Source organism: Diabrotica undecimpunctata, chromosome 3 (assembly GCF_040954645.1).
Source record: "Diabrotica undecimpunctata isolate CICGRU chromosome 3, icDiaUnde3, whole genome shotgun sequence".
NCBI classification, from domain to species: Eukaryota; Metazoa; Arthropoda; class Insecta; order Coleoptera; family Chrysomelidae; genus Diabrotica; species Diabrotica undecimpunctata.
In genome coordinates, this window is record NC_092805.1 from 62,407,834 (window position 1) to 62,434,964 (window position 27,131).

Here is a 27,131-nt window from a genome sequence, read left to right on the forward strand (position 1 = left end):
CTTCTTCCATTATAGGGGAAACGCTAAAAGCTGTACGGTTTAAATATTTATGATCTTTGTAACAGTTTCTCTGGTATTAACCATTACATATCAAAAGAGCTAACTGGTTTAAAAAAATATTGAAATATAATTTATTAAACTAGCTTTGGGTAAAGTCGTAACTTAATTAACTCAAAAAATATTTTAGGTAGGTTTGAATTATTATTTCAAAACCAAGCTTTATAAAATAAGGTTTTTCTTCTTCTTTTTCCTACTTTATAAATAGGCTTAATGCATGTTTTACTTCGGTTTTTAGCCTCAATTGACGTTGTCTGACCATCTTTTCCTCGGTCGTCCCAATGATCTTTTTCCATTTGGCGATTTGTCTCTTGCTCTTCGTACTATTCTATTTTCTGTTATTCTTTTGATGTGTTGATTCCATTCCACTTTTCTTCTTTTGGCCCACGCGTTTACTTCCTCTATACCACATCTCACTCGTATTTTCTCACTTCTTACTGTGTCTCTTAGAGTTTGGTTTGTTATTTTTCGTAAGACTTTCATTTCTGTTGTTTCCAGTAGTCTTTGTGTTTTCGCCGTATCTGCTCTTCTTTCCACTGTGTACGTCATTATCGGTCTTATTGTTGATTTATATATCCTGGTTTTCGTTTCTGTTGTGAGGTATTTGTTTCTCCAGATTATGTTTTTGAGACATCCTGCTGCTCTGTTTGCCATGTTCACTTGTTTTTGTATTTCTTCTTCTACTTTTCCTTAGCTTGACAGTTTTATTCCCACGTGTTCAGTTTCCATCACTTGTTCTAATATTTTGTTATTTACTACTAGTTTACATCGTCTCGGTTCCGCTGATATTACTATCGTTTTAGTTTTCTCTGTTGAGATCTTCATGTTGTATATGAGCGCCGTATCTTCGAATTCTCTAATTATTAATCTTTATAGGTCATCTTCATTTTCGGCTGTTATTATGGCGTCGTCGGCGTAGCATATTATCCTTATTTCCTTTTCTCCCATTCTATATCCTCTTCTTTTTTTAACTTTCTTTATGATTTCATCCATTATCAGATTAAATATTAACGTGCTCAGCGAATCTCCTTGTCTAATGCCAGTTTCATATTTGATAGGTTGCAATAGTTTTCCTTTACATCTTACCATAGCTATATTATCTTTATATATATATATATATATATATATATATATATATATATATATATATATATTCTCAATGGTTTTTACTAAATCCAGTGATATTCCCTTTTCATATAATAAATGTATCGCGTCCCGAATTCTCACTCTATCAAACGCTTTCTTCAAATCAGACACATATATGCTGGTTTGTTGTATTCCAGCGACTTTTCTTTTATTTGTCTTATTACAAAAACTGAATCCGTGCATAATCTTACTGTCCGAAATCCTTGCTGTTCCTCTTGCAGAGATATTCGTTCGTTTATTTTTATCGCTATTATTCTTGTTGTCAGTTTGAGTATTGTATTTAATAGGTTTATTGCTCGATAATTATTGGGGTCTTTCTTATCTCCTTTTTTGAAGAACATCACAATGATCGCTCTCCTCCATTCATCTGGTATTTTGTTCGTGGTGATTATTTTATTAATAAGAAGTTGCAGTTGTTGGACAAGGTGATCACCTCCATATTTTAAGAGTTCATTTGGTATTTGATCTCCTGGTGACTTTCTGTTTTTTAATTTGTTTATTCCTTCTTTCACATCGTTTTGGGAGATTTCGGTCTTTTCCTCAGTTATTATATTTGGCGTTTCTGGTAAAGGTTCTTCGTTTTGTTTTTTAAATATTTCTGTCAGGAAGGCCACCCATGTATCCTCTTGTATGTGTTCTATTTCAACTAGTTCTTTCATTTTTGTTTAACCTCTAGTGTAAACCATGGTGTTTTCGTTTTTTTTTTTCGGAAAACTTTTTGTTTATTATTTTCGTTCCAAGGGCTTCTCGGGCAGCATCCAGAATTATTTTTTTTAAGTTTTGTCCAGCTAGTCTCTACATTGCTTTTATTTTCGATATTCTCCATTTGTATTTTCGGTTCTAGCCTTTTTTAATATAATGATTTTATGGAGTCATCCCTTAAATTTTCTATTTTATTATTTCCTCTGCATTGGTTTGTTTAAGCTTCTCTTTCCATCTTTCATTGAATCTAATTTTACCAAGTACCAAATAGTGATCGCTTCCCACATTGGGTGACGTCAAACTTCTCACATCCTGTTTATGGTGAATATTTCTGTTTGTGGCCAAATAATCTATCATTAATCTATGTCCACTTGTATTTTCAAACGTGTATTTGTGTTGAATTTTATGATCAAAAAATGTGTTGGTTATCCTTAGTTCGTTTGATGTGCAGAATTTCACCATTCTTTTTCCGTTTTCATTAATAACACTTTCATTAAACCTTTGTTTTATTCCTTGTATTACTTCGTCTCCAATTCTGCATTGAAATCTCCCAATAATATAAGTAATTTATTTTGCTTCACTTCTCTTTCCACTAATGTTTGTAGCTCATCATAGAATTCTTCTTTATCGCTGTCAGGTTTGCAGTCTTCTGGTGCATATATCCCTATTATCTTAATAATTTTGCTGTTCGCCCTAATTTCTAATCAAAGTATTCTCTGAGATATGTACTGGCACTCTTTAATTTGATCTTTATATTTTGTTTTGATCATTATTGCTACACCTTCCTTTGTTCTTTCTTGTTTCGGAACCCCACTATATATTAGTAAATATTCTCCAAGCCGCGTCTGTCCTTTACATTTCCTCTTTGTTTCCTGTAGGACGAAGATATCTATTTGATATTCTCTCAACTCTTTTTCTATTTTCTGATCTCGGTTATTTAGGCTTTTTATGTTCCACGTCGCCACTCTCATTATATTTTTCGTTTTCCAGTTCGTCGTCCTTTTTCTCGCCTTTGTCGTTACCATATTTTCTGTCCTAGTCCGAGGCTCGTCACCGGTTCTTTAAGCTTTTTTTTACTTTTATATATGGCAGGCTACTAACCTAACCCTACAACCCTCCTCCTTTTTCCGGGCTAGGGACCGGCAACATCACCCACCAAGATACTTGATCCACCTAGTGGGCAATACAGGCGGAGTTAAATAAGGTTTTTGTACAAAGTAAAACATAACGAATGGCAGAGAGAGAAACCAAGTATTTGTAAATTAAAATAGTCCAATTACTAGCATTATGGAAAATAACCGCATATTAAACGTTTCATATAAGCAAGATGCAAAACTCAAAGTCAACATATCTACTAACTAATTTAAAATGAACTCATACACTTTTCTATACTTAATTACTTTTGTTGAATCTTCAAACAATATTACAATACTTAATCACAACTTTTAACACAATGACAACTATTCAAAAACTTAATTACTACTGTTACTTAAACTGTCAACTTCCTGTGTTCATATACATATTCTGACGTTCCAGACATTACGAGACATTTCAGAATTTTTCCTAGACAGACAACTTAAACATTATTTTTTGTCCAGGGACTTTTTCTATTTATGGAATCAGTCTTACGGAACTGTCGTAATACTGCTCCTTTCTTTATAGTAATTTGCCTCAAATAACTGATCTATTAGGAACCGATTAAAGGCAATAGGGTGAATCAGTTTCATGGTATGGAATTAACGATATGAACTACGTTGAGTGTACTTCTAGCTGAAAACAGGATGCGGTAGATTAGATCGTTTATTTTTTGCAGGACGGTTTAAGGACCAGTTTTGTTAAAATTTTGGACAGTCTTTTCTTACGTTTGGGACCATACTAGGTCGCCTCTTTTGAAAGTTGTTCCATTAGTATGCATGTCAAGCCTGGCCTTGGCTTTAACACTTGAAAGCTTTAAACTTTTACAGGAAAATTCGTAGACTTTTTGCAATTTTTCTTTCAAATTTTCGATGTGCGGCAGAGATAAATTTTCGAAAATAAGATCTCGATAAGGCTTCATTTCCCATAATGTCAATGTCAATAACATCAAGATTTTGACAAACAGTTTTATTATGTCTTCCGATTATTCCATTTGATCGCAGATGGAGAGTTTGACTTCTTGTTCTAGGGCCCTTTTTACTGTTACATCTTGGCGAAAATTAATCTAGTAAATATGTCTCGAACTTTGGGAAGTGTTCTTTTAACTCCAAAATGTTCTCCAGAAAGACTGCTATGAAGTTCTTGCAACACACTTTTAATGTTTGATTTGGTAGTATTACTTGTTAAACTGTAGTTGGTTTATCTAGATTTTGCCACTTTCCATATACAGTCATAGATTACTGGAAATATGCAAAGATTCCCACTGTTATTTCCTGCGACATAGGTCATACTTCATTTTTAAGCCATTTTAGTATGACTTTTAAGTCATTATCTTTCTTTTGATTTGTCGGGAAAGTCTGATCAGTATCTTCTTCTTGTTTATCTGTGGTCACCTGGAGACTTACTTATTTGGTAACATTCTCTTTTTCTGACACTGGCTTTAAATCTGTAATACATTTAAAACATCTTGGATTTTATACATTCTGCAAATTGTACACTTGGTCTCTTCACTTTTTCACTTCATTTTTAATAATCGCTAGTTGCTACTTCAAATTAGCAATGTCAGATTCCAGAGTATCTTTTTCCTTTCTTTGGCGAACTTCTAGCATCGTCCTTTGGTTCTTCTTTCCTTGCCTGGGATCGGCTTTTACAATTAAAATATCCTCTGTTTTTATTTTGAGATTTATATTTAGATTTTGCAATACGCTTAATATCTAGGATAAAATAGGTTTTTGATTATCTGCGGTAGTGACTTCCTCATTTTATCGAAATCTTATTTATTTCAATTTTGGTCGAGATCTGTAAATACTTTTTGCCGTTTCATACTTCTGGGCTGAGATTAGTGTTTATCTAGCGTTTTGTGATGTAATCAGAGAACTTGTTCCAGTTTAACATCCTGTTTAACTTATAAATGCCTGTATACCAATTTGTTCCAGACAATCTTTGGTTGGTTGAGGGTATGCTACATGCAATATTCTTTTAATATCGGCTTCTTGCAGGCTTTAGTTATGTTTTTGATATCAACATTCTGCTGGAAAAACCTACTTTAGATGCTGCTGGCCATATATTGTCTAAAGCTTGAATAAGAGAGGTATAATAGTTTGTATCCTGGGGAATAAATTGCAAGACAGTTACTGCCTGTCCTGAAAGCGACACCCAGCGATACCAAGGAAGCTACTATTTCTTTCTCAGTGTTCAATTTTTTCACATGCGAAAAATCATGTCATTTTTTCGCTGTATTACTAGCTACCATTCTACCACAATTTTACAATTATTTCCCGTTCTCCAACCCTTCCTACTCACATTTTAACCCCACTCCATTAGAAATACAGACAGTTGTAAGATAGCAAAGAAGAAAGAAAGACTCTCTTGCCTGTTGTCTCTCGATGATAACGGACATTCTCTCTTGACTACTGACTGTTGCTAGAAACAGTCGTCCTCTCTTTCGTCTGCTGAGTCCCACTAGGCAGACGTATAATCTCTCTATCGCTACCTATCGCTTGGTACAGACTTACCAAGCTTTTTCTCCACTCTAATTATCTCTCTCGCTTATAGTTACGCGAAAAATACCGCAACTACTATTTTAAATCGTGCACAGACGCAAATGTGCTCTACATCGTGATCTAAGTGTTAATACGCGAAACACGTGTTCAGAAACCGGTAACCGGACAGTTTCCCAGTATGAAGAACAACCGCGACTGAAGCCTCTAAATACCGCGAGTGTGTGTATGTGCAGCAGAAGAATTGGTAAGACTTTGTATAAACTTTTTATTTGCTATAATCTGTATAACCTTTTACCACATATCCTAATTTATTTGAACCAGCCCTATGTAATACAGTCCTCATTTACTGAAATTATATTTATAATTTCACATATGTACACCCTTTTTGTACACTCAGTCTACTTATTTTCCCTGGGTGCAGCTTCGAATTGAAAACGATAAGTTTCTTATGCTGTTTGACTATAAATGTGCGTGGTTGTAAAATTTTACAAGATCTAATTTTGTCTGGTTTAACTTTGGAAGATAATGAAGCTGTTTGTTTAGATTCGACAATAGTTACTGATACAATATTATATAAAGAAGCTTGGATACCGATTTTTATTTCTTACTCACCTATTTTTTTTATCGTTTTGTTGTTGTACAATTTTATTTTTTAAATAGTTTTGTTGTTAACTTTTTTATTTTCTAAATCGGTTTTTATATCGTTCTGTTGTTCTTTTAATTTGTGTATTCTACTAGTAATTTGACTTAAAAAATTTTGTGAATTTGAGATTAACTATTTATGATTTTTACCTCTACTTTTCTACGCCTCTCCTCCTTTTTCTCTTCCTCTTTTTGTCTAAGCTTCTTCTTCAGCTCTATGTACTTTTTTTTTCTTTTTTCTCTTCTGGCTTAGGTTTTTCTTTATCTTCTATAATTTTTAAAACCATGCGGGTGGTCCGGACGTATCTATTTCTTTATCAAATTTAGTAAATTTAGTATTAACCACTAAGAATAATGACTTAATTATCTCTTTGATCCTATTACTATCACCAATATTAGACTTTTTTGTAATTAATCCGTAAACTAATTTTCGAGACCGAATTCAGATTTCTGCTTTAATCTGTGCCTTCTAAGAATTGCAAGGCAAAACAGACGTTGATAAAGATGTAATTAGAGACATGGGGAATTTAAATTACATTTCACAACATATCTCCTCAACTAAGCAAAAATCCTTAGCGAATTGGTTTCTCGTACTCATAAAGAGTATATCGAAATAAAAGGAAAGACAGTTAAGATTTGATTTCACGTATAGTGCGTTTGTGTATCTCCTTATACGTATTTCACCCTAAAAGGGATATTCGGAGCGGCTATTCACAAACACTCTGAACGCGAAAACAATATTTCCTGTAACAGTAGAAGCAACATTAAAATGACTTCGATCTAGACGCAATAGCGACATCTGATAAATAAATCCGTAAACTAATTTTCGAAACCAAATTCAGATTTCTGCTTTAATCTGTGCCTTCTAAGAATTGCAAGGCAAAACAGACTTTGATAAAGATGCTAGACATGGGGAATCTAAAATTGCATTCCACAATATATCTAGTGAATTAAGCAAAAATCCTTAGCGAATTGGTTTCTCGTACTTACAAAGAGTATATCGAAATAAAAGAAAAGACAGTTAAGATTTGCTAGTGTGTCTGTGTATCTGCTTATACGTATTTCACCCGAAAAGGGATATTCAGAGCGGCTATTCACAAACACTCTGAACGTAAAAACAATATTTCCTGTCACAGTAGCATCATTAAAATAACTTCGATCTGGATGCAATAGCGACATTAGATAAATAAATCAGTAAACTAATTTTCGAAACCAAATTCAGATTTCTGCTTTAATCTGTGCCTTCTAAGAATTGCAAGGCAAAACAAACGTTGATAAATAAATATGCAATTAGACGCACTATACGGGAAATCAAATCTTAACCGTCTCTCCTTTTATTTCGATTTACTTTTTATGAGTACGAGAAACCAATTCGCTAAGGATTTTTGCTTAGTTGAGGAGATATGTTGTGGAATGTAATTTTAAATTTCCCATGTCTCTAATTACATTTTAAAAACGTCTATTTTGCCTTGCAATTCTTAGAAGGCACAGATTAAAGCAGAAATCTGAATTTAGTCTCGAAAATTAGTTTACGAATTTATTTATCAATGTCGCTATTGCGTCCAGATCAAAGCCATTTTAGTGTTGCTTCTACTGTGACATGAAAGATTGTTTTCACGTTCAAAACGTTTGTGAATAGCCGCCTGAAGATCCATTTTTGGGGTGAAATACGTATAAGCGGATACACAGACGCAATATACATGAAATCAAACCTTTTTTTCCTTTTTTTTTTCTTTTTTTTTTGTAATTATTTTTATTGAAACTCCAAACAATATTATAATGCTTGATCACTTCGTTAACACTGTCAACTTCTTGTGTTTATAATATTTTTGTACATCTCAGACATTACGAGAAATTTTGGGAGTTATCAATGATATCTAGAACATTTTAGATTTTTATTACTTCTTCTTTTTCGTCAAGTAATTGATTCGAGCCATTAGGTATTGGAAAGGATATCTTTTTAAGTTTGTAGTAGGCCTTAAAATGAGCAGACCTTAATTCTTTGTATGAGATCTCTTCGGTCAAGAAGACCATGATTTATCGATTCTTTCCGACCTTTCGATCTTTTTAATAAGCAGTTTACCGTTTTAAAGTATTGATTTTGTTTAGGCGAGCCCTAATAGTTGCTTTATTGCTTTGTAGTTGATGTATGTTATTGGGATCGACTGCAGTCAAGTCTTCTTAGTTAAGTCATTTTTTAGTGTATTCGTTATCACAGTTCACGGTGGTAATATTGTTTTATAAATCTGTAGAACTTAATTGTAACTTCCAATAGTAGCTTAATCCACTACTTGTTCCAGTTTGTTAACAATCAGGTCTACTCCAGCCTGATCTATTTAAATATCAGCTGTATTACCTTATATTCGCTAGAAGTCAGTTTTTTAGTGACTCTTGGTTGCGGAGGTTAAGGGTTGAGATATTCTATAAAGGTCTGTTTTTACCTTCGGGTTTTATCAGTTCCGCCGCTCTAGTTTTGTGTGGATTTTTAGTTTTGCTCCTTTCCTAGTCTTCTGCTGAGATCTTGCATTTTGAGGTAGGCGTTTTTTAATTGCCTTTGTTCCTATCGGGAAATTTTTTTGCCAATATTTTTAACAGAGATAGAGTCCGTGACCGAAGTCACCTTCCTAATTGTTCACGTTAGATTATTATTTCTAAACACAAAAGAGACTTTTTTAAGCCCTCTTTTGAGAGTTCGCTAGTACTATGTGGAATCGCTTCTGGTAACACTTGTATGTCCTGTACGTCCCTGTACTATGCATCGTCTAGACACGATGGTGTTACGCGTATGGATGAGCGCAATAACTTAAGAAAAATCTGCTCGCATGATGAGTTTATGTGCGGCTGCCTATGATTTGTCGACCGAGAATGGTGTAAGTAAGTGTTCCTATGATGTGTGTCCATGTGTTTATCTATGTTTGAGTATTTATTTATACACGTTTTTTAAGCTATTAGACTCGCGGATACTAAGGATGACTAAGTCAGTTTGGTAAAAGTTAAAAAAGAATTCAAATACCAGACGTGTTAAAAAATATTTGCTGAAGTAACAAAGAAAAAAACATTATATCCTATGGATGACCAAAAGTTTCAAAAATATCACTGATATTACTTAGTAATAATCGAAATTATAGTAGTTTATATTTACCTTTTGGTAACATTATTTAATCGGCTTTTAATAAGCAATATAGCCCAGTCTGGTTAAAAAAAAAAGGTGGAAAAATGTTTCGCCGATATCTGAAGCTTTTAAGACATAGGTGGGGGATACTAGATGATGAATAGATGAAAAGATACTCCTAGTTTTACCTTGCGTTTTTTTAAGCAATAATTTATGGTCACAATTTGATTTTTTGTCTATAAATTTTTTCCCTTATAATTTAAATAAACAATATTTATGTCATTTTTTTATGTCAAGAATATCTTTATTTTCCCGTTTTTTTAATTAAAATTGATAAATAATTTACAGAGATAATTGCAAAAAAGCAGTTTTTTTGCACTAATTTATAAACTTTATTGATTTTTTTATTAACAAAATAAAATGGTATTAATACATTTAAACATCAAGGAATTACCATCTTTTAGATTTGTGCGAAATTTCCCCCCGATCAGTCAAATATTTTATAAGTTATTTAATTTGTTTATCTCTGAGGCTAATTATTTAAACTATTAAGCTTGCCCTATGCATAATGCTAGACACATTCAGCAAATTTCATAGGATTCTTTAAGACTTAGACTATCTCAGAAGTTAAATGCATATTGAGTTTTCATCGAAATTATTTAAAAAATAAACGTTTGAAAAAGGGGTATGTTTTTTACTTATAAACAATTGTAATAACTCCTATATTTTTCAAGCTACAGAATTGTACGTACAACCATTGGATAGCTGGTAAAAAAGCTCACATTAAAAAATAAAAAACCTTCTATGACCAATAGGAACGAAGTTAGTGACTATTTTTAAAAAAATCATATCTCCATTGTTTATAAACATTAAGAAGTAAAATTTGCACAAATTTTGAATGAAAATCTAAACTTTATATTGAAACTTATAGCTATAAAATTTATCTAATTTTTCGAAACGACGGTACTTTCGAAAGATAGACATAGGAAAGTCGAGAGGATATCTGTTTCAGCTCCGTTTTTTTTTCGGCATCGTAACTTCAAATTGCAACAGGTAGGAAAAATTTACATTATCTTGGCTTCCTTTGCAGCTACAAGCCTCTTTTTTTTATTCAGGGGTAGCTCGTAGAAATATGAATAACTACATAGTTTTCACTGGCCGGAAAATATGGAAAAACTCGGAAAAATTGAGTCCATTTGAAATTCACCCTAAATACTTACTTTTTTTTAATTTGCTCGAATAGTCTGTCGCAGTATTAATAATGATGACATAATTTTCACCCACCATAAATGTTGGAAAATCCCGGAAAATCAACATATGTTTTTTCATTTTATATCAATGATGTAATAATACTTATATATTTTATAAATTAAATTTCAGGTAATTTTTTACACATTATATTATTATATTCTTTATATTAATTATAATTGTTTGTATTTTTATAATTAACAATATTGATTTTAATTCTATTTTGCTTACAAATATGATATACAATATTAGCCTAATCTGCCTTACTGCTTTGATAAAATAAGTCGATTTTTTCATCACTTGCCTTATTAAATTTTGCAATGTTTATTGAACTTTACTTTTTTTATTTTCTTTACATACATTGGTTTAAAAGTCAAAATTTGGTTCATTTATTCGACTTCACTGTCAGGTCTGAACCTTTTTGTTGCAGGTTGTTTGTCTTTACTTATTAAGTCAGTCTTTCCATACATTAACATATTAATGGGCGATCTTAATGCCTAAGTGGGTCAAGGTAAGGTAGGAGAACAAGTAGGAAAATATGGGCTTGGAAACAGAAATGACAGAGGAGACCGATTGATTCAATTTTGGCAAAGTGAAGACTTCGTAATAACAAATACTTTTTTCAAATTACCTCCTCGACGGTTATATACATGGACATCTCTACAACATACCAAAGAAAACATAGTGAGAAATCAAATAGACTACATTATGATAGCAAGGAGGTATCACAATGCTGTTAAATGTACTAAGACGTACCCAGGAGCTGATATAGCCTCATATCATAACCCGGTAGTTACTGTGATAGAGGCGAGACCAAAAAAGATTAGAAGACCACACAGAAAGGCACTAGATTTAAATAAACTTAAAAACAAAAATATAAGACAAGAAACAGGAGAAGAAATAAATGAAAACCTACGTTCAGCGCAGCAACAAATTAACGATACAAACAACGTTAACCAAAAATTAAAGTACATAAATACAGCTATACAAACAGCAGGAAAGAAACATCTTACAAAAACAACAACAAAGAATAAGGGGTGGATGACACAAGATATACTAGACTTTATGGAACAAAGAAGAAAGATGAAGAATTACCCAGACAAATACAAAGAAATTAATAAACACATAAAAGAGAGAATAAACGAAGCCAAAGAGGAGTGGATTAAAGAACAATGTGAAGAAATGGAAACCTATGAGAAAAAGTACGATGCGTTCATTATGCACAGAAAAGTAAAAGAGATAACAGGAAGCATAAAGAAATGCCAAATAGGTAAACTTAAAGACAAATATGGAAATCTTATTGTAGATCTAGATAATAAAATAAAAAGATGGACAGAATACCTGAATAAATTATTTGAAGACGATAGAAACAACTTAACTCAGATAATCAATGCAACTGGGCAAGACATATTGAAAGAAGAAGTAGAATACGCAATAAGAAACGCTAAAAATGGAAAAGCAAATGGACCTGATGAAATTCCTACAGAACTGTTGAAGCTTTTGAATGATAAATCCGTAACCATAATATTAAATTTTGCAGCAAGGAGCTAAAACAGTTTCCCCTCCACTTTCCTATGTCGATCTTTCGAAAGTAACTTCGTTCCGAAAGGTTTAAGTTTCGAAAAATTGGATGAATTTTATAGCTATAAAATTCAATATAAATTTTAGATTTTCATTCAAAATTTATGCAAATTTTACTTCTTAATGTTTATAAACAATGGAGATATAATTAACAAAAAAATTGTCGCTAACTTCGTTCCTATTGTTCATAGAAGGTTTATTTTTTTTGTTAAATGTAAGTTTTTTTACCAGCTATCTAATGGTTGTACGTACAAGTCTGTAGCTTAAAAAATATAGAAGTTATTGCAATTGTTTATAAGTAAAAAACATACCCCTTTTTCAAACGTTTATTTTGTAAATAATTTCGATGAAAACCTAATATTTATTTCACTTCTGAGATAGCATAGGTCTTAAAGAATCCTATGAAATTTGTTAAATGTATCTAGCATCATTCATAGGGCAAGTTCAATGGTTTAAATAATTAGTCCCAGGGATAAACAAATTGAATAACTTTTAAACTATTTGACCGATCGGGGGGAAATTTCGCACAAATTTAAAGGACGGTAATTCCTCATTGTTAAAATGTATTAATAACATTAATAAAAAAATTAATTAAATTTATAAATTAGTGCAAAAAACTGCTTTTTTGCAAATATCTCCGTAAATTATTTATCAATTTTAATTGAAAAAACGGGAAAGTAAAGATATTCTTTATAAAAAAATGGTATAAATATTGTTTATTTAAATTATAAGGGAAAAAACTTATAGATAAAAAATCAAATTCTGACCATAAAATATTGATTAAAAAAAACGCAAGGTAAAAATAGGAGTATCTTTTTATCTATTCGTCATCTAGTAACCCCCACCTATGTCTTAAAAGCTTCAGATATCTGCGAAACATTTTGCCGTGAAATCGATGATTTTTGTATAACCAGACTGGGCTAATAAGTGACAACTAAAGATTACCGGCAAAAGGAACAATGAGTTCACTTTAAAGGTTGTATCAGAAGATATGTACAAATTCAACAAGTTTTAGTTTAAAAATGTGTTAATAACTATGAGTGGAATCTTAAAATACGAGTATACCGAAAAAACAAGAGTGACATTTCATACATCTCGACCTAGTAATTTCAAATCAGCTAAAATACCAGGGTGGTGCCAAATTTAGTGTGAGTTGACATTAATAAAGTCAACAAGGATTTAACAAAAACTACTTCCATCATTAATGTAGATCTCAACTTCACAATAATTTGTGAGGATATACCGTTCGCTATGATATATGTGAATCTCAACTTTGCACAACTTTGTCCTCACTACTAATGTGAGGACACAACCTAGTGCTTACATGGAGCACTAACGATCCAAATGAATAAAACATAATACATATTACTATACATTTCTTACCTTAATGATTCCCTAAATTAATCATTAGTAAATTAATAACAATAAATGAACAAATAAATGTTAAATATGAAATACTAGTAAATTTACACTTGTCAATTTTATTTAAAGAGTTACTTTGTTGTAAATAGTGAACCACGGATAAACATTATGATTTATTCATCTGAATCGTTAGTGCTCAATGTAAACACTAGGTTGTGTCCTTACAATGTGAGGACAAACTTTGCACTAATATATCATGTTAGTGCTAAGTTGAGATTAACATATTATAGTGGTATGTCCTCGCAGATTAATATAAAGTTGAAATCTACATTAATGATAGAAGTAGTTTTTGTTAAATCCTTGTTTACTTTATTGATGTCAACTTACACTAATTTTGGCAGCTTACTGGTATCTCAACTAATTTGAAATTACCGCTATATTCTGTCGAGCTGTATGAAATGTTACTCTTGTTTTTCGGGTATACTCGTATTTTACGATTCCACTTATAGGAATTAACATACTTTCAAACTAATAATTTTTAAATTTGTGGATCTCTTCTGACATAACCTTTGAAGTGAACGCATTGTGCCTTGTGTTAGTATTCTTTCTTTGTCACTTATTGCTTAATAAAAGCCAAATCAATAATGTTACCAAAAGTTAAATATAAACTACTATAATTTCTATTATTACTAAGTAATATCAGTGCTATTTTTAGAATTTTGTTTGTCATTCATATTCGATATGATTTTTGCTTTGTTACTCACAACAAACATTTTTTAAAGTAAAAAGTTTTTTTAACATGTCTGTTCTTAAACTCATTTTTAACTTTTACAAAACTGACTTAGTTCGGGTTTTTTGTTAACTCAAATTTAATGTATTGTATTTTTCGGTCTATATGGTTCATAAATTAAGCTATTTTCTTCACTTTCATCATATTATTGCTATATATCTTTTATAAGGTAAACCATGTGCAATTTTTTTTGTATCTATGGATGTTTGCTTATTTAAATCATTTTATAGATGAACTGATGTGTATAAATTTAATACACGAATTCAATAAAAGTGTGAAGTAGCTGTAGTGTATATATATATATATATATATATATATATATATATATATATATATACCTATATATATATATATATATATATATATATATATATCTATATATATATATATATATATATATATATATATATATATACCATCATTCAATATTCGCTTATCCACCGCTGGACATAGATGTCCCTCATAATTTTCCATCTATTTCGATCTTGTGCCTTTTGCGTCCAATTCCTACGACAACGTTTTAGATCGTCAGTCCAACGTGTTGGTGGACGACCTCTGCTTCAGTAGGTATCATCTCTTGGTCTCTATTCCAGTATCCGCTTTGTCCATCTATTATCTGTCATTCGAGCCACGTGACCTGCCCAGTTCCATTTCAGTGTTGCTACTCTCTCTACTGCATCAGCCACTCCTGTTCTTTGTCGTAGCTGGCGATTTTTGATCTTGTCTCGTAGTGAAACGCCCAACATAGCACGCTCCATTGCCCTTTAACACCCACGGATCTTTATATTTATATATATATATATATATATATATATATATATATATATATATATATATATATTATATAAAAGTACGCAAGACTGTATACCTTGGACACATACTAAGAAATAATAAATATAGTCTTCTGCAGGTCATCATGCAGGGTAGAGTCGATGGCAAAAAGGGAAGATGTAGAAAGAGGAAGTCATGGCTGCGAAATATTCGAGACTGGACAAACATGACTGTAGACGAATTATTCCACGTTGCAAAAGACAGAGAAGCTTTTAAAAATGTGGTCGCCAACCTCCGTTAATGGGGACGGCATAGGAAGAAGAAGATATTATATTCTGATTCCTAATAATCCTGCAGAACTAGAAGAAGTAATAAGCGATTTGTAAACCAAAAACCCTGTACAACGAGTTGGTGGATGTCCAAGATATAATAGTAAACAACACTGCACTTGAGACAGTGAATGAGTATGTATACCTGGGACAATTAATACATAAATCTGGCTTCGTTCTCCCAGAAATAAACAGAAGAGTAAAACTCTTGGGAAATGTTTTGGTAAAAATGCAGTTATATTAAAATCCAGGATGCCACTTTACCTGAAGAAAAAAAACATTTGATCAGCGTGTATCACCAATCATGACATACGGCTGCGAAACTTGAACACTAAAGAAGGAGATAATAGCGAAACCTAAAGTCACTCGAAGGTCAATGGGGCGATGCATGCTAGGTATAAAAAAGAGACAAAAAGAATAGAATGAATCAGACATAAAATCAAGGACACTGATGTAATCCACACAATTAAATTTTTAAAATGGCATTGATCAGGACATTTAGCGAGAAGAACTGGCGGTCCTGACGGACTGAATAGATGATTCACTAGCATTACACTGTGGTATCCAACAGACGTCAAGAGACCAAGTAGACGTCCAAATTTAAGATGGAAATTTTTCTTCTTCAAGTTCCGCTTCTATTGGAGATTGGAAATCATTCTGGCAATTATAATTTTGTTGGTTACGCGCCTGAATAGTTCAATTGAACTGCATCCAAACCATTCACGGAGATTGCGTAGCCACGAGATTTTACGTCTTCCTATTCTTCTGCCTTTAATTTTACCCTGCATTATATTCCTTAGTAGTTCGTATTTTTCACCTCTCATGATGTGCCCCAAGTATTTCAATTTCCTTATTTTTATGGAATTTAAAACTTCGCATTGTTTTCCTAGCTGTTCGAGAACTTGTTCGTTTGTTTTGCGATCCACCCATGATATTTTCAAAATACGTCGGTAACACCACATTTCGAATGCTTCTAGGTTTTTAATGTTGAATTTTTTAAGTGTCCAAGCTTCAACCCCATACAAAAGGGTAGAGAAAATATAACATCGAAGCATTCTTATTCGAAGCGATATATTGATATCGCGATTACAAAAAAGTTTTCTTATTCCATTAAAAGTTGACCGTGCAATTTCAATGCGGCATCTTATTTCCTTTGTCTGATCAGTATCTTCTTTGATCCATGTTCCAAGGTATTTGGAAGAAGATATTTGTTCAATTTCTGTATTATCTAGTACAAGCTTAACTTTGATGTTTTGTGCTTTTGTAAATATCATGAACTTGGTTTTCTTCAAATTTATTTTTAGTCCATAATCGTTGCAATATATATTAAGTTGTTCAGCAAGGTGTTGCAGTTCTTCTAGTGTTCCTGTCAGAAGGACGGTATCGTCAGCATATCTTATGTTATTAAGTGGCTCACCGTTTATTATAAGGCCCTTACTGACTCGGCAAGCGCTAATTCTGAGATGGGTTTACTGTATAAATTGAATAACAAGGGTGATAAAATACACCCTTGGCGGACCACACAGCGAAGATGGGAATAGCAAGAAGCAATGCTACACCGGTTATCGGATGACAACAATGACGTAGCTATGGTCAAGTAGAGATGGGAGATTCGTTGAGATTTTTTTAAATTAAATGGATATTAACTGGGCGCCAGGCAGATTTGCCAGTATTCCTAAGCCTTAAGTATACTGACAACTCCAAACCTGCCAGATTGTTACAGTATTATTCAATGGAACAATGCAAATAAGACGACACCTCACTTATAAATTATATAATAAAAATAAGTAAACGAAAAATAAATTTATCCTGTAAGTAAATATGAAATATGTAATGGACTTAACCTTTACTTGATGGAAGTTCATTTTATCAAGCAAAAAAACAATAAAAAGTTTTGTTTTCAACACTTCCACAATTTTTTTTTATAATTAATTATCACTACAGAACTTTCCGCTCTTTCTCAAGTGAGCTATTTTTGTTATGCGTCCAACACTTATTTTAAATGTAAAGAATTTGAAATTGGTTATTAAAAAAATGATTATGATCTAGAAGGTGAAGTGCTTAAGTAGAATCTGTTTTTGTATTATTGAAAGCTCTTTTGTATTATGCCATCTATTTGTAAAAGTTTCTACCCATTTGACCAATGTAAGTTTTTGGACTGTCGCTACATGTAAGTTTGTATAGCCCAGTGTAAGTGCTTTTTCTTTTGGCTCTTGTTGTTCTTAATATATTTGCTTAAGTTGTTGTTTATTCTAAAAGCTAGCTATTCCTTTTTTTTATGTGTTTTGCTATTTTTGATGATATCTTGCCTGTATATGTAATTGAATAGAAAGTACTGGGTTTTTTCTCTGTTGATGGAAATACTAATTTCAGTGCTTTCTTATGCAATTTTTGGTTTAAAATTTTGTTTATTGTCTATTCGTTGTAGCTATTGTATTTTGCTATTTGTCTAATGATATTCAATTCTATCTCGAGGATGTTTTTTGACATGGTGACATGGGAATTTCTATTAATATATGTAACATGCTATAATAGGCCGCCAATTTGTGTAGTATTGAATGGGATAATGAATTGTGTTTAGTCGTGTCAGTATGAGTATGGGTAGGTTTATGGAATACGGAAAACTCATGTTTGTTTTTAAGTCTGATAATGTTGTAATGTCTAGAAAATTTATGGATTGATTCTGTTCTGTTTCTATTGTAAATTCAATATGACTATGAAGTGAATTAATATAAGACAAGAATTGGTCAAGTTGTCTGTTACTTCCTGTAAAGCATACCAGTATATCGTCCACCAATATAAAAACTGCAGAAATAACTTGAATACGGGATGTTTTGAAATCTTTGTTTCTAGATGATCCATATAAATATCTGATAGTAATGGGCTTAAAGGATAATCCATGATAAGTCCTGCACTGTTATTTTCATATACATATTTGATTATTAAACTCAAAGTAGTCTTGATTTATGCAAATTTCAAGAACATCTAAAATTTCAGATGTAATGACTGGATTTGTTATATTATGGTCTAAAGGTTTTTTTACTAGATCAAAATTTCTCGAGGAGGAATACTAGAAAAAATATTTATTACGTTAAATGAAATTAATCTAGAATTGTTGGGTAATTGAAAATACTTTATTTTATTAACTAGTTCTATTGTGTTTTATACGGTGAATTTATTGTGTTCTAAAATAATTACTAAAAGTTTTTTTTTAATTTTATATGACGGAGCTGCATAAAAAAAACTACAGGTCTTATTGGGTGGTCAAGTTTGTGTAGTTTAATAGTAGAGTATAATTTAGTGGGTTGTGAGTTCAGAATATTGGGGTATTTCTGTTCTGTAAAATTAAATATTGATTTTGAATTTTCTAACGCCAGTTTAATTTGTTTTTAATGCTTTTCTGTCGTATCTTTATTTATTGTTACATTTTGATTTTTTAAAAATTGTCAACGTCTGTTATCTTTGTATGATTTTGTTGTCTTCTATTGATTTATTTTTAATTATTTTAAAATTTCACCTTAATAAAAGTTTTCGTAATTTGATTTTTGTTTTAAATGTTATAGTAATATATAATATATATTTCCGGCTATTTTAAGTTTTGTGTATATTGTGTAATTTGATTTTCTCGATTCTGTAAAATATCTTATTTATACATGACAAATGATGAGCATATTTTCCAACTGCAGACGTGTTTTGGAAGAAGCAACTAGTCAGGTAGTCAACAGAGCTTATCAGCTCTCGGTGGATAAGACACCGTGTGTGGCACTGGTAGATTGTTTTCTAACAAAGCGAAGAGCGGATGCGCGGTTGCTTTTAGTTAAACCGTCGGGGAGCTGCTTTTATAGGCTCCTCGCGGAGATTATTAGTAACTTCGCGTTGGCGAAGATTATTCGGGTTTACCGCAGTGTGTCGACAGGGATGACACTGTAAGGCTTTGACATTTGACAAAGTCGGACAGAAACGGCCCCTGCTCCTGTGGTAAGAGAAACGGTAAGTGGAACCCTCATTGGGAAATCAGGGAGTGAACAACCGCAAGGTAGCTGGGACGACACTTAGGAAAACCGTCTGGCTGAGGCTGGACGGGAAGACAAAAACAAAGTCTTCTTAGTAGAAAACTCCTTATATCTTTTGAACATTTTGTTTACAGCCGTAAGGCACAATGAGTGAAACCCCTCCCCCAGGTAGTGATAGTACGAAGGTGTTATCACCTGAAGTAGAAGATAACGGCAACCAGCCGTCTTCTGTCGTAGACAACGAAATAGATTTACGTAACGGCTTTATGTACTTTAAGTACTAGCTAGACTCAATTTAGAAAAAGAACTATTGAGAACAGTCAAAAGAAGAAAAACCAGTTATTTAGGGCATTTGTTGCGCAACGAGAAATACTACATCCCTCAGTTGATAATAAAAGGCAAAATAGAAGGAAAGCGAGGAATTGGAAGAAAAAAATTGTCCTGATTACGTAATATCAGAAACTGGACAGGACTTGGATTTGAGGAACTCTTAAGAACAGCTGAAGATAGACAAACGTTTGCCACCATAACCGCTAACCTCCATTGATGGAGACGGCACTTGAAGAAGAAGAACGGCTTTATAAACCCGGAACTCCCTGAAATAAACTGCAAAGGAGAAGACTATGACATCGAAGAAGAAATAGTGGAAGAAGAGGAAACTATTAAAGAAATAGTAGAAGAATTAGAAGAAAACTCCAGCGAAGAGGAGGAGAAGATCAAGGACGACAAGCGACGAAAAAGGAACAAAACATAAAAAGACTGCCAAACCTGAAAAGGTTAAAGAAGACGCACTAAAACTAAGCGTAGCGGAGAAGCAAACGCAGCTGATCCAAAAGCGCAAAGAAGCGAAGATGGATAAAACCATCAAGAACAGACAGGAGAAAAGAGAAGAGCAAGAAAAATAGAAAAAGAAACCACAGCCTTCCACCAGCAAAGCTGTGAAAAAACCCGAGAAAAATCACGAAGAATTTGCCTCTTCAAAACAATTGCCAAAACCACCGGCAATAATACTTAAGACAGTGGGAGAACATCAGCGAATACTCCAAAAAGCCGCAGCGTAGAAAATAATCTCGGCAAATTAATTTGCCAGATCCGGTAGGTCCATAGTCACACAGACTAAGACCAGAGAAGATGTGATAATGGCTTATCCTTTCGATAACGATAAGATGAAAAGAGTAATAATAAGAGGATTGTCGGCGAATACCGATACCACGACAATCCTAAACGAGATTATAGACAAAGGAGTAGAGGCAACTAAAGTAGTAAACATGATTTTAAAAAGGGCTGAGAAGAAACCCCTACCGATGTTCATGGTTACGATAAAGGTAGAAGAGGACCAAAAGATAAAAATCATTTCTGACCTACACTACATGAGGATACATGTAGAGGACTAAATTAAGAACAAAAAAGAAACTACACAAAACTAAATCTTCTGGACGAATTTTCCAACAGACTGGAACTAGATATCATAGCACTTCAAAAAACAAAACTAGTGGAAAGGAAAAGAAGAAAATTTCCAGGCTATGATATCTACAGAACCGACCATAGAGCAACTTCAGGAGGAACGGCCATTATGGTCAAAAACGTAATCAAACACCAAACCACCCCAACACCGAATGGCTTAGTTACAATGGAAGCCACGATAGTCCGGCTTACCACAAGAAACGAGACACTAAAAATCGTCTCAGCTTACGTAAGACCTAATGACTCTATCCTCGATGAAGATCTAAGCCTCATATTGGTCTCAGAAGAACCCACAATCCTTATTGGCGACCTAAATGCGAGTGTTTATATATCGTACCAAATCACCGAATTGGTACGACCGTACAACAAATCGTAACGTAAGACTGATCTGCGGCTATCTCGAAACAAGAAGCAACACATGCAGTTGGTCCAACGGATCCAACATGTTATAACGGACAAGCTCCACCGACTCATCTCGATATTGCAATACTACACAACGTGTGTCAACAATATAAAATACATTCACTAAATGAAGGCGATTCAACACACAACTTAATCGTCCTGACCTAGGCGCAATAGATGTCAACTACTCGTATTTGCAGCCCCACAAAAAGAAAAAAACCAGCTGGCCAAATTTCAAAAGAATAGTGAGCGAGAGATCACATGTTCCTAGGGGCAGGGTTGATCACTGTGTGTGTGCATATTTTCCTAAAATAAATATAACAAAATTGTTTCTTTTAAAAAAGTATTTTCGTTAGAACAAATAATTATTTTTAACCCTGACAAGTTGTGAGAAGTTTTATGTTGTCCATAATTGACTACAAAATGGAAATCTAGAAGGTTGTTTTGCCAAAAATAATAGACTGATCGTCAAAAATTCTGACTATGAAAGATTTTTTAGGCCATCGTTAAAAATTATCAATGAATTGCTTAAAAATAAACGACCTTATATATAAATAATAATTTATTAGCAGAGTTTTAAAGCTTTTACAATGCGGAAACGTATTGACTAAAAACAGCAATACTTTAAAAGACAATATAAAAAAAGGTTTTTAATAAAATTTATTTCTTGAAACTACCAAATTCTTGTTGAGTTAAAAAAAAAGAGTGCATCTCAACAAATTATAATAAAATTTTTAGTAGACATACTTTTATATAAAGATACTATTTTTGTATGTTATGATACAATCAATTAACTAGATATTTCAAAGAAAAATTGATATCACCAAAAAAATCATTTTTAAGCCACTTGATCATTGTCTGCTTACCTGTTTTAATTATTCATTTCTATAAGAAAATTAAAAAAAAGTTTTGTAATCTAGTTTTATCGTTTTTTTTTTCAGTTAATAAAGAGCAACCGTTCAAAGACAAATGCTTCTTATACCGATTCTGGCAGGACGAAGAGGGAGCCACAGCACTGCCACCACTGGAGGACATCGCCTCGGCAGAGGAACAAATTCAGGATTCCTTGGGGATTCTCATCAACAAAGGACCTGACGCCGTCCTCCGAATGATCCTTAGAAAACCGTAAGTACAAACATAAATAAAATTTTCCTGTACCTTACGCAGATGTTTTTGAAGACAAGGAATGTATTTCTTATAAGAGCTATTTTTAGAATGGCCGAGTATAATTCATTTGTATACTTTTAATGTATACTCATCGGCACGAAAAACGGAGCACTTGCATATTTAAAATAAAAACTTAAAATTTTAATTCTCTTTAGGCTTTTATTATTATAATAACGTATGTAAACGCAAACGAACCAAATTTTTTTTAAGTAATTTCTAACTAAAATTTAACTTTTGAACAAAGAACTATTTCAGTAGATAATAATTTAACAATTACGGAATAAAACTTAATTAAATGTTGTAACAAAATGACGCTCAATTAATAAAAACCTAAATCATGTGTCCGGACAAACTGATTTTAATAATAAATGTTTTCTCCACGTGCTCAAATTATGCCCTGGATTCTCCTTGGCATGCCTAAAATCAAATGAGAAATGTCATGATAAGGAATAAGTTCCCATTTCTCTAAAAGTGCTTCTTGTAACTGATTTAAGATTAAAGGGACAGGAACATGACTTCGTATCCTTAACTTAATGCTGGCCAATCCATTACAGGAATGTTTACTTCATTTAAAAACTGTTGAGTGATTCTCACACTGTGAGGCTTGTTATTATCATGCATTTCCAACAAAAACAGCATAAGGTAAAACAGAATCTTAGTGAATTTCATCAATGTACCTGGCAGCTGTTATAAAGATTTTCGGAATTATGTATAATTCTGTCCGTGCCTCTAGAGAAATTCCAGCCTACACCATAATTCACGCTAGTTCCTAGCTTATCCTAGGACTGAAGGTACATTCTGCAAAACGCTCATGTGGTCTTCGTCATACTCTCTCATGGCCATCTGGAGAGTGCAAGGTAAACCTGGACTAATCGATAAATAAAACGTGCCTCCAATTATTTACAGTAAAATGAGCATGGTTTCTGGGAAACTGAAGCCGCGCAACTCGATGTCGCCTGAGAAGTTGTAGGCTTGTTGCAGGTCTGTGACTGCCTAAATTTGCTTCTCCAACCTTCGTCTAACTGTTCGTTCACTTACGTTAGTATTCCGGACGTACTGAAGTTGATTTTGGATTTGTACAGCCGTGGTACGACGATCTAGTAGACTTTGTAAGAGGATGAATCGGGCGATCATCACGGGCACTAGATCTTTTTTTTAAGACTGGTTCTAGGTCGTCTAGTCTAAGCTCCAATTGCCAAGAACGTGTAAAAATACGGTGTACAGTACTATTAGATACTTGATACTTTTAAACAACATATCGCTCACTTCTTTCGTCTTGAAGAAATGCAACAATAGCAGTCGCTGTTTCGGGATTTACAACCATAATTCTTGAGACTTAATCAACGCAATTCAGCTTCAAATTGTGTTTGACACTTGTTTCGACTTGATAGTTTACTCACATCAACGAGAATAAAAAAATAACAATTAAATACCAACAGCTTTGCACTTTTAAAAGTGATATGAATAGTGTATTTTATTTCTAATTTTTAATGAATTTTTTTCGGATAAGCACTTAAGTTTTACTAGAAATTACTTAAACAGTTTACGACGTTTGTGTTTATGTTATTATAACCACTTTCTGTGGTTTTACAGGTTTGACTTCGCGTTGAATAATTTTCATATATATAGATATATATATATATATATATATATATATATATATATATATATATATATATACACTTCTCCAAGAAATTAACGCACCACTTCAATAAATCAATTTTATTTGTAAACATGCAAAGAATAACAAATAAAACTTCACCAGATTTATTCTACATTTTATTAGTAATTATAACAATTTGTCTAATCATCAGAAAATGTTGAAGTACAGGAGAAAAAAAAAATAAAACGGAAAATTCTAAAACAATATTGATAGAAAAGTAAACTAACATATGAAAAAAGTCTTAATAACGAGTGTTTTCACCTCTACTATATATAACAGCCCCACATCGTTGGCCCATACTTTAAATTAATTGCCGTATTTCATTTTGGTCTATTTCTCTCCAAATCTGGATCAGCCTCTCTTCCACTTCCTGTAAGTTGTTTGGTTGGATCGGTGTCGCTCTTAATCGCCTACCAAGGATATCCCAGAGGTTTTCAATCGGATTTAAATCCGGCCTATGGGCTGGCCATTCCATAGTGTTAATTTCTACCTCTTCTAGATAATTTCTGACGATCTGTGCAGCGTGAGCTCTGACATAACCTTGCATTAGTAAGAAATTTTCACCGATACAAGGAGCGAATGGTACTACATGTTACTTCAGAATCTCCAATATGTACCTTTCAGCTGTAACAGTTCCATTTTGTATGACCACTAGGTCCGTACGTGCGGTCAAAGAAATCCTCCACCAAAAAATGTGGTGTGTGAGAAGTTACACTGAGCATATCGTTCGTTGGGTCGTCGCAACGCACGAACACGTATGTTGTTATTGTACAAACAAAATCGGGATTCATTAGTAAATAGCACTCGTTCCCAGTCAGCCTCTAACCAATTAACGTGTTCTCTGGCAAAATGTAGTCTCACCCTTCGATGCTCTGCAGTTAATAGAGGACCTCGGGCGGCAATCCTTGTGTTAAGTATTCCCTAAGTCGCTGGCGAACAGTTTCAGTACTAATTTGTATAGCATGCATGTCTCGAAGCTGAATTTGTAGACTTCGATGTGTTACAAAACGTTATCAAAAAGCAGAAATTCTTAAAAATCGATCTTGAATAGGGGTAGTTACCCGGTTTCGTCCTTGCCCTGGTCTGCAAGTATGATCCCTGTTTCGAGGAATCTTTCTAACACCCGTGAGACGGATGTGTGGGACACATTAAACCGATGACCAATTCTTCGGTAACTCCAACCTTCTTCCGACATTATCACTGCTTGAGCACATTCATCTCGGATTAAATTACGTGATTGACGATCCATAATAAACACAAATAACAATAATCAACAATTAAACAGTAGCCGAATAAAATTCGTGAACACTTGGAAATTGGTAAATTTATAGAATTAGTTCAGTTTTTGCTTCTTTTTGTTTTGTTGCAAAAAAAACTATAGCGACAAAACACAGTCAATAAATATAGAGTGTACGAATAGCATTATACAAGGGGCTTGCAAAATATAACATTACAATGGAAATTTTTATTAACGCTAATAAAATATTATAATATTTCAAAGTGGTGCGTTAATTTATTGGGGAAGTGTATATATATATATATATATATATATATATATATATATATATATATATATATATATATATATATACCTAAGCTGTATACCACAAAAATTGTAGAGTTATAAAATAGCCCAAATAAAATATACTTACCATAAAGGAAAGTAAAAGTCCTAAATTTTTAGACCATGTTATTATGGATACATAGATAAAGATAAAAAAAATATTTATATATTTTATATATTCTATATTAACTACATAAGGAAGAAACCACAGTGGTTCGGAAATAATAAGCGATTTTTTGTAAAGACTATGAGCTAATAAACAATTGGCTGCAGTACGACCAGTTTATAACGGTAATCCATAAAAAAATATTAACCTGATCTAAATCATTATTTATACTTTAGCTGTAAAATTTTGTAATAGTACAAAATCCCACTGCAGGATGACTACGTTCATAACATAACATAGTTCATCAAACTCACTTTTTTACATACATTTAAAATTAGTAGAAAACATGGATAATAGGTTGACAGTCAAAAGTGGCCGCAAATATTTTTAATTCAATTAATAGTTATTAGTTTTTGAGAAATATTTTATTTCGTTCATTTATTTTTTAAATAAAATACGCTGGTCATGACGTATATGCATGTTTTTATATCAAATTAAAGCTAATTTTTATCTTAATATGATAATACAAGGTTGTCTGGGAAAAAATGCGAATATTAGGATTGCCTGCTGTTAAAAACGTGAGGTATCAAAAATAAAATTAAAGTTAGAGTTAGGGCGCAACGACACTGGTTTGACATATGATAATATGTATATATAAATATAAATCTATTCAGAAGAGTTTGCTGTGGAACTTTGAGGACCTTTGTTGTCTATTTTAGATATAAATAACTAAAAAAGCACCTAATAAAAAAAAAACTAAAAACAAATTACCAAAAAATATATATATTAGAGATCAATACTAGTATTAGATTTAGGATAAGGTTGTATACGAAACAATGACTAATTAATAAATGACTAAAAATGGTGAGATTGGCGAATGGATTCATTGTCCGCTGTCATATAAACCCAAACAAACAACAACGAGCTAGCTGGCTATTATTTTTTATCTTTGATACTTTTCAATCATTTTTTAGGCAAACTTATATCATCATATTAAGAAAAAAATAAGCTTTAATTTAATATAAAAAAACATGCGTATACGTCATGAACGGCGTTTTTTTTTGTGTAACAAATCACAGACCAGTTGAGGTAGGTGATCTCTGGTAATAAATTAAAGAACGATATACAATTTTTGTTAAAAATTATTTACTATTAATTAAATTAAAAATATTTGGGGCAACTTTTTTACTGGCAACCTATTATCAACGTGTTCTCTTAATAATTTTAATTGAATGTAAAAATGTGAGTTTAATTAACTACGTCAGGAACGTAGTGATTCTACAATGGGATCTACAATATATTGCAAGTCATTACAGTAAAAGTCATTACAGTAAGTACATTATACCTATAGTGAAGATTATTAAAACATAATGA

At 32.6% G+C, this 27,131-nt stretch overlaps 1 protein-coding gene across 5 annotated transcripts in view; it reads left to right on the plus strand.

Annotated features, from left to right (window-relative positions):
- Epac (Exchange protein directly activated by cAMP) overlaps window positions 1-27,131 on the plus strand; it is a 665,395-nt gene that overhangs the window by 528,133 nt on the left and 110,131 nt on the right. For all 5 annotated transcript variants that reach the window (XM_072525991.1, XM_072525990.1, XM_072525995.1 and 2 more), the window contains one exon: window positions 22,199-22,382. In XM_072525991.1, the coding sequence (XP_072382092.1) occupies window positions 22,199-22,382 (184 nt within the window). The remainder of the gene's footprint in view (window positions 1-22,198; window positions 22,383-27,131) is intronic.